Below are 9581 nucleotides of genomic sequence, written 5' to 3'. Positions count from 1 at the left end.
AAATACTTATTAGTTTTGTCTGGATTCGAAAAAAATACATTTAAAACACACTGAAAATTTTGACAGGCCACATTTTGCGCCTTTCCCCTTAAAATACATATTTACATTGAGACTTTTTAAAAACTGTTTGTTTAAGTACATTTATATTTTTTAAATAAAATATTTTTCTATTGCGCCTCTTTTGGCGGCGTCTTTGCCAATAAATTATTCCGTGCTTTCCATAAATCTCTTGCAACTGCAACACGTTAAAGATTACAGTAAACTACAACATTTTGTCGAGATAAAAGTTTTAAGATGTAGGAGATATAATTTTCACAAATTTCAATAAACATTCATTTGGTTAGAACATCGCCGACTGATTCTATTTTAACTTTGATTTATAATAGTTATTACGACGCTTTTCTGAATTAAATTTTGCTTTATTTGAATACCTACCATTTTAATTTATTATCTCTCTTTTATTCGTACTCGGAATTTTACTGATAGGTCAGAAATATTTACTTCAAACGATAATAGGGCTGTTGCCTAAAAAGGTACGTTTTCACGCTCATGCAACTTGCGCAAGTTGACTTGTGCAAATTGAACTGAACGATTTGGATCTGCTTTCACGTTCAAATCTCGTGTACAAATTTGTCTACACTACAAGTAGTTCAGCACAAAACCCAAATTGATATTAACTATAAAAATTATTATTGTTTGTTCCCTAAATTAATATTAATTTTTTGTCTTGGATGATGTTCGAAGTTCAGTTATTTATTAGTATGGTATAACTAGACCCAAACCCAGACATCCAAAGTGAAAGTTATCCTCCAACACCAAATTGTTCTATATGGTCCACATAATGTTCAGAAAAAAGTCACACCATTTAGAGCGTCGGGTTTGGGGGGGGGAGAGGGGAGAGAAATCGGTAAATTCGTAGTTTTTTACGTTTTTCGTCAATATTTCTAAAACTATGCAGTTTAGCATGAACAACCTTCTATACAAAAATATTCTACATAAAATTTGAAATAAAAAGGGTTCTTGCATAATCCTTCTAAAATGAACGGTTCCAAAGTTACGGTTTTCCTCCAACACAAAATTGTTCTATATAGTCCACATATTGTTCAGTAAAAAGTTACACCAATTTGAGCGTCAGGTTTGTGGGGGAGATGGGGGAAAAGTCGGTAAATTAGTAGTTGTTTTAGGTTTTTCGTCAATATTTCTAAAACTATACTGTAGCGTAAATTATGTTCTATATTAAAATTTTTTACATAAAATTTAAAACAAAAAAGGTACAATACATAATTGATATAAAATCAACGGTTCCAGAGTTACGGAAGGTGATTTGTGGAGGTTTTCGTTACTTTTTATATTGTTTGGGCCATTTATAATATTATTACTGATGAAAAAAATTTTTTGTAAATAAAATTTGCTATTTCAGTGGCCGATGGTATGTTAGTGATAATCCCTTGAAAAAACGTCAACTTCACCACCCAAAATCATCATCAATTGTCCAAATAATATAAAAAGTATCGAAAACCTCCATTTTCACCTCCATAACTCTGGAACTGTTGATTTTATAAAATTATGTATAGGACCTTTTTTGTTTTAAATTTTATGTAGAACATTTTCGTATAGAACATTGTTTACGATAAAGCATAGTTTTAGAACTATTAACGAAAAACTTAAAAAAAAACTACTAATTTACCGACTTCTCTCCCATCTCCCCCCCAAACCGGACGCTCAAAATGATATAACTTTTTACTGAACAATATGTGGACCATATAGAACAATTTGGTGTTGGAGGAAAACTTTTACTTTGAATGTCTGGATTAGGCGTTTTTTTGGACCAATTACACTATACTACCTCCGTAACTTTGGAACCGTTCATTTTAGAAGGATTATGCATCGGATCTTTTTTATTTCAAATTTAATGTAGAACATTTTTGTATTGAAGGTGGTTCACGATAAACCGCATAGTTTTAGAAATATTGACGAAAAACATAAAAAACTACGAATTTACTGACTTCTCCCCCTCTACGCTCTAAATGGTGTGACTTTTTTCTGAACATTATGTGGACCACATAGAACAATTTGGTGTTGGAGGATAACTTTCACTTTGGATGTCTGGGTTATGCCATTATTTGGATCAATTTTATCATACTATATATGCAATCTGCTTAATTCGTAAAAACTTAGGGATAGCTATAGGATCGTTTCATTACATCACAAACAAAAAACACAAAATAACGTACAACTCAACCTATCTATAATAATAATAATACGTACTTTATTTCCTTTTTGACAAACAGAATTTGTCTACGAGTAGAATTAGTGAGTACAGAGAAGAAAATGAATAAATATAAATATGTAAAATTATGCCAAACCAGATTATATAATAAGTAGAAGACAGACACAAATACAAAAGTTAAAACTTTAAGCACGTACTTAAAATATAATTATCAGTTACTAAAATATTCATCCACAGAATAAACCGTATTTTGTACTAAAAAATCTTTTAAAATCAATTTTAATATTTTCACATTCTTACTTTACCAACCAATTCCAACCATAGTCTAGTCGCAACATAGGGGGTCCCGTGGGCACTTTTAGCTCGGCGCGATTTGATGGTGGTTTTATAGGTTTTTCTGGGTCTCTGAATCCAATGGAAGAGGTCTGGAAGCCCAAATGTGGTGCGTTTAATTGCTATTAACAAATTATGGTAAAATTAGGTGTTTTTCAGGAATTATTTGAAGCCCTGTAAATAAATTGAAAGTGTTAAGGCCTTCTCTGGTGTATTTTTGGTCGCTGAATCGAATCCGACTAGTTGCGATTACTCAAAATGTGTTCGTATTTTGTTAATAACAAAATAATTGTTTATTTGCCGAAAAGCTCTAAATGCGTTATCTACAGCAAGTTTGTAGTATTTTTCATAGTATTTTTATACGCTAAATCGATTGTCACTAGTCGTGATAGTTTAAACCACGTTCCGACTTTGTTATTAATAAATTATTGCAAAAATAACGGTTTATAGTACCTTTACTCACGGTTTTTTGCTCTAAATTTTAAAAAACCACTTCGAATGACAGGAAATTTGGCATACACGTAGCTAACATAGTAAAGGGGCAGCAACAGTTCTAGCGCAATTTGACGCTTTTTTACATGTAAATCTCCATAAGAAATTTTAAGGTCCATTCTGGTCATTTTTGACGCTTTTTGTGGTGGAGGCGCGACTGCTCGTCAGATCGTGACGTGTGAGGTATCACCGGAAAGGGGAGGGGGTGACGAATACGTTAACACAAAAAACAAAGATGGCGGCATAGCCAAAACGGCACTAAAGCATATCTCCGTTGTTACTGGTCCGATCGTGACGTGTGAGGTATCACCGGAAAGGGGAGGGGGTGACGAATACGTTAACACAAAAAAAAAAAACAAAGATGGCGGCATAGCCAAAACGGCACTATATCGTATCTTCGTTTCTACTAGCTCGATCATCGTGTATGAGGTCTTGTTGGAAAGTGGAAGGTTCAAGGAATATGTTAACATGAAAAACAAACGCAAAGACATTGCCAAAACGGCACTATATCGTATCTTCGTGTCTATTAGTTCAATTTTTGTGAATAAGGTCTTGTTGGAAAAAGAGGGGATATTGAATATGTTAACATAAAAACAAAGATGTCAGCAATGACAAAACAGCACTATATCTTCGTTGCTATTGATTTTAACGCAACAGACGTTGAAGGAAAGGAGAAACATGGCAACATTGCCAAAACGGTGATATATTTGTTGCTATTGGAGATATTTTGACCTGTCAACTTAATGGGGATTCCACGTCTATTACAGTTCTTCGCCTAATCATGCCACCTGTCGGCTGCAACATGTAACTATGCCCAAGCCATCTAGAAGAACGTATACCATTCTTACAGTATGACCAAATCATCAAACATCCTATCACAGTTGATAATCTCGTCATACAAATCACCACCTGTCGGCTGCAGCATGTAACTATGCCCAAGCCATCTAGAAGAACGTATACCATTCTTACAGTATGACCAAATCATCAAACATCCTATCACAGTTGATAATCTCGTCATACAAATCACCACCTGTCGGCTGCAGCATGTAACTATGCCCAAGCCATCTAGAAGAACGTATACCATACTTACAGTATGACCAATCCATCAAACATCCTATCACAGTTGATAATCTCGTCATACAAATCGCCACCTGTCGGCTGCAACATGTAACTATGCCCAAGCCATCTAGAACAACGTATACCATACTTACAGTATGACCAACAAACATCCTCGATCTCCCTCCAATCATACATTCCTACAATGAACATATACCATTCATACGCTGTGGCCAAACCAGCAAACATCTCATGTACAAGTCTTTTCTACGGAAAGTTGGGTAGTATCATGAAAATCACCAAACAAAAAAAAAAATGGTATTGCGATTCGCATACTGTATTTTATCTACGGCAAGGAGGGTAATATTATGTAGGTTGGTATTTTACTTTTATAGTTAAATAATCGTCTATTCAATATATAGGAGACTACATTTGCCATCTAGTTTTTATGTTTATTATTAACTCTAATCCTTCCGTAAACGGAACATAATAATGTATACAACGTTTATATGATATATAAACCTTCGGTGTAGAATACTATGACGTTCCCCCACTCATGGAAAATTCACAGATACGCGATAGAATACTATGACGTTCCCCCACTCCTTCAAAATTCACAGATACATGATAGAATGAATAAAGCAAAAATCAGTATCATTCAATCAATCGATGAAGCAAGATGGAAAAAATTGAGTTGTTCAGAGGTCCGAACGCAGTCAGAAAAATTAAGCAGTTAAATGTAGATGATATACTTATTGATCAATGGATGACAAACACAAAAGTTACCTGCTACATCTTTTATGTCAGCGGAGTACCAGCATCATTTGTACTCTTATCGAAACGTGACTTTGATCCACTTGGACAACATGATGTACCAAGAGTATTAGAATACGTATACACTTTACCTAATCATCGGAGAAGAGGATATGCATGCAAACTTATACATCACATAAAGAAAAATAATGAATTCACTGCGTTCTGCTCCAACGAAGAATCTGAACGGCTTTTTTTAAAAAGCAAATGTATTAATCACGGCTTAATGAATTATAATGTAATGTTTAGATATCCATAATAAATTTATATAAAATATATCTTGTCTTATTTCTTACACGTTTAATGTACTTGTAAATAATAGATGGTGTAGCTTACAATGACAATACATAAAGATGCATGAAACTGCCATGGTTATTAATCCTATTTTGATATCGCCCAATAGAAATATGGGGTATAATAAAATGAATGAAGAGATAAAGAAATGATAAAAATAAAACTTTTTTCATTTATCCACTCACTTATGCGGTTAAAAAAACCTTAAAAAGGAAAAGGTATCTGCTGTTGCCATGCAACGCAGCAGTAGCACACACATTAAAAAACACATCCATCCTTGTTTGCATACAACAATACACTGATCCATAATATAAGAATCAATTTATAAATAATCACATAAAGCATATGATAGAGTGCCAAAGAGGCCTTATACATAACATGGTGTTAAAACAGACATCTTAACGTAATTTGTCATTCAAAATCCTGTAATTTGAGGTGTCATACGATGAGATTCGACATATCAGGCAAATAATAAACGATAATGTGTCAAAAGGGCGTTATACATGACATGGTGTTAAAACAGACATCACAACGTAATTTGACATTCTAAATCCTGTAATTTGAGGTGCTACATGATAAGATTTGACATATAAAAATGATGTTAGCATGCAATGAATGAAAAGTAGTCAATTCGGTCGAACATAAATTTGTTAAAAAAAAAAAAACAAAAATATGTTCTTAACAGCAGTCACCAACGTGAAGGTACGACTACATCGACCGCCATGTTAGTAGAGTTGATGGTTAGTAGGAATGAATTATTTTACATTATATGACAATATATTTAATGATAGCCATATACTTAACTTACATACTAAGATAAGCACATTATTATCTAACTTGGTTTAGTAGACATCTTTTTATTGATCTGTTGGACATCTTTTATTCATATTAATGTTAAAACATCGAAACTTTGGTGTTAATTCTAATTCATTAGATACTATAGTATTCAAAATGAATTATTGAGGGTAAATGCGGTAGCTCTAGGTTATCTAATCTTAAAACTAGGTATTTTTCCGACTCCTGTTTTGTGACAGGCTATCGAAGACTTAAAACTAAATCGGGGAAAAAGAAGACCATTAAGTTATCGATCGTCTTAACTTGGAGGCTACACGAGCAACGGTTCTAGAGTTAACCAGAACGGCTCATTAATTTGCCAGTTATTTTGGTCCATATCAGATATCTTTTTAGTGGTCATAACTAAACATCTTTTTTTTATATGTGCTAATCTTAATAATTTTACTTAATTTTGAGATGCATAACTATGATCTAGTACAATTATCATATTATATAAAAACGATGAATGTAGGAAAGGCTGAGCAAAGGAATATAATAAAAGGGCCTGCTTCAGATATATATAGCATTATGTTAGCTGTAATAATAAAGTTTGATAAATGACTATATTCAATCAACTAAATAATATTTAATGACATTAAAATAATGAGTGATATTAAAGGATGATAAGAGGAATATAATAAAAAAATTGTTTGATTCAGATGTATATTGTGGTTGTAATAAAGTTTAAAAAATGACTATATTCAATCAACATCAATCTTAAAGGCAATCAGATCATCAAGGATAAATGATAAAATATGGCTGGCTTATTGTAATCCTGATTTGTGTTAAATCTAATCAACATCCATCTTAAGATTATCAACTAGATAGTGTCCCCACGGTAGCGTATCATAAGACTCCGGAAGGTGATATCGTTTATCGTCAGTGGGACTAAGAGCAATCTTGCTTTGTGTAATTGTATATACGTGGTGTTTATCAGAGCGTATAAGATTCTGCGAGGCTGTCTTAGTTGTAAAGGTATCCAAACACTCGACATAGTCTTCGAAGGTAATTTTAGTCTTTACAACAGATTTTTTAACCCCCTTCGCCTTCTTTGTCACACCATAATTTTTAATAAGTATTTCAATCTCATCGTCCTCATACTCCTGATCTATTAACTTTCCCCTCAGTTTCATTATATCATTATCTGTGATAGCTACTTTTGTTGTATATAATTTAGATCTGAGCCCTATGTAGTCTGTCATAATGCATCCATTATTCTCATCCTTCATCAGTCCAAGTACTTTTTTATTAACCTGGGGGATGCCATACATATTGTCTTTAGGATAGTCAGATGTATCGAAATACTTGTGGCAGTCTGTTTTCACAGCTTCATAGGGATCTTTTTCCCGTATCTCTACGATCTCACAATCGGTATCTGTATAGCAGGTCGTAAAGTTCTCACCAAACCTTCTATCTAAATACCCATAGTGAAAATCATAGATCGTGGTTTTAGCCAAATCCAATATACTCATGCCCACGTATATTGGTTTATCCAACCATATTTCCGCTCTATGCATCTCGACAGCTACCAAGTTTTCATTAAAAATAGTAGCATTCTTAAATAGGGGACTACTTATTCTAGCTTCTGCTCCGTAACGACCCTCCCATTCAGTAAGCAATTTAATGTCAACGCGCTTGCGCACATTCTCCATGGTCTTGCCGAACACAGCGTTGTTCATCAGCTTGAAGAGATTTTTCTCAAATTCATTTTTCGCTGCCTTTCGGAGATTTGTATTCAAGTCAATGTATGATTTTAACCAAGGACTCTGCTTAAATTTTAGGACTCGGTGAATCTTTTTGAGCACCAATCCGTGTGCTAGCGCTTGCTTCAAAGTTCTGTAATGAATTACGTATCTTTCTTTATCATGAAGGGTAGCCATTAATTTGGTTTGCTCTCGCGGTCGTTTAGGAGGAAGCATAGTTTTAGGGTTCAATGATTGGGGGCAAAACGGAAGATCCTTATGACGATCGTGAATATGTTGGGGGTACTCCAGATCGACCTCGAGGAAGTACCCTTCAGAAGCATCGTCAGGTGTGGACAGAACATCGATGTTAGCATCAACCCACTCGAACCCTCCATACGGAAGGAATTGCGACATTGCCCAGCCATATTGATTATTAACGTCGAAATACATGAGATAGGAGTCGGGCTTTGATGGATCGTAAGATTCCATATACTTGTTATTAGCGTGGACGCGACGTTTCGAGCATACTTGACTCAAACCACCACGAATACCACGCTCCACAAACAAAAACATATCTGGATCTGTTAAAAGCTCCAGTTCCTGTTTTGTATGCTTAAGCATTGCATCCCATGTGAAGCCGGGAAGAGTAAAGTAATGAGCTGGGTCAAGATTATATGTTTTAAGACAACTGGATCGAAATTGCTCAAAGACGTCCGCAAGAAGGAGAATATCCGTTTTCATGTATAAATCAATATAATCCCCGAGATTGGAGCAGGAGAATGAAGACCAGACATCTTGGGCTCTACGATAATGCCGACGAGGACATGGTTTATCCTCAAGTTTATTGTAAAATGCTTCCTGGGGCGGTAGACATGTTTCATTGAATTTTTGGAATGAATCGATATAATCATATGGCATAATACCTTTCTTAGTTAGAAGATTGAAATTCTCCTCAGATAGTGATAAAAATTGAGAGTTGAGATTAGGATATTCTGTCAAATACGAAGAGAGCTTATCGAGAGAAGAAGCCATAAATCGAAAACTATCGATAAAACGGAATTTAATTCGAGCATGATCGATATGTTTCGTAAAAGAGATATATTTCTCCTTAGTAATAGGAAGAAGATCTACTGGACCTTTGATATGCGTAGCAATATCGTTAACAATGAAGTGCGCGTCATACCCGCTAAGGTTATGAAATATCACTGGGATAGTGTGAGCATCTTTGTAATTAATGTTACACCCTTCGTGGGCCGCCCCTCTGTAGTTATGTTCAGGAATCATGTGATCGTGGTCTCGGACTTTCTTATCACTGGGGGAGAAGCGCTGCTCGCAGATATGACAATGAGTGGCAGCATGAAAATCTCTTTCCTGCTGAGATGTCATATTTATATCATAGGGGCACATAAACACTGTAGATACATTCTCAGCAAGCTGATTAAGTTCATCTGCAAACCATTTCATGCAGTCCTTTCCTCGATAAGAGTTATAAAAAGAGAGAGTATCATCATATGAGCATTTGAAGAAATACCCAACTGCTACAGGAATATGTTCCTGATACTTCTTAGGATCTCCCGTACGTTTCAATGCACTTTCGAGATCTGCATATACGGCGAAGGGGGCTTTAATCTTATTCCTATAATTCTTAAATCTTAGCATTTTTCTACTCTCGTCTGGCAGTTTGATGGCTGTTTCATTAATTCTTACGCAATCGGTGGTGTGCGCTTCAAGCTGTTTTGATGATGAAAACGGTTGTAAGCACCTATCACAGATAACATCTGATCGACCTTTGCAGCATGTCTTATGAGCATTTAACTGTTCCTGTGATCGAAAGTAATGCAGGC

The 9581-nt window shown here is 34.9% G+C and overlaps 1 protein-coding gene across 1 annotated transcript; it reads right to left on the bottom strand.

Annotated features, from left to right (window-relative positions):
• Positions 1–3493: 3493 nt before the first annotated feature.
• LOC126879663 (uncharacterized) lies at positions 3494–8472 on the bottom strand. The gene is made up of 2 exons (XM_050642847.1): positions 4086–8472; positions 3494–3964 (listed from the first exon to the last, which is right to left on the bottom strand). Exon 1 carries the CDS (start codon positions 8356–8358, stop codon positions 6844–6846), a length of 1515 nt encoding a protein of 504 aa, XP_050498804.1. The 5' UTR covers positions 8359–8472; the 3' UTR covers positions 3494–3964; positions 4086–6843.
• Positions 8473–9581: the final 1109 nt, after the last annotated feature.

This window comes from Diabrotica virgifera, chromosome 2 (assembly GCF_917563875.1).
Source record: "Diabrotica virgifera virgifera chromosome 2, PGI_DIABVI_V3a".
Lineage (NCBI taxonomy): Eukaryota > Metazoa > Arthropoda > Insecta > Coleoptera > Chrysomelidae > Diabrotica > Diabrotica virgifera.
This window is presented reverse-complemented; position numbering and strand designations above follow the sequence as displayed.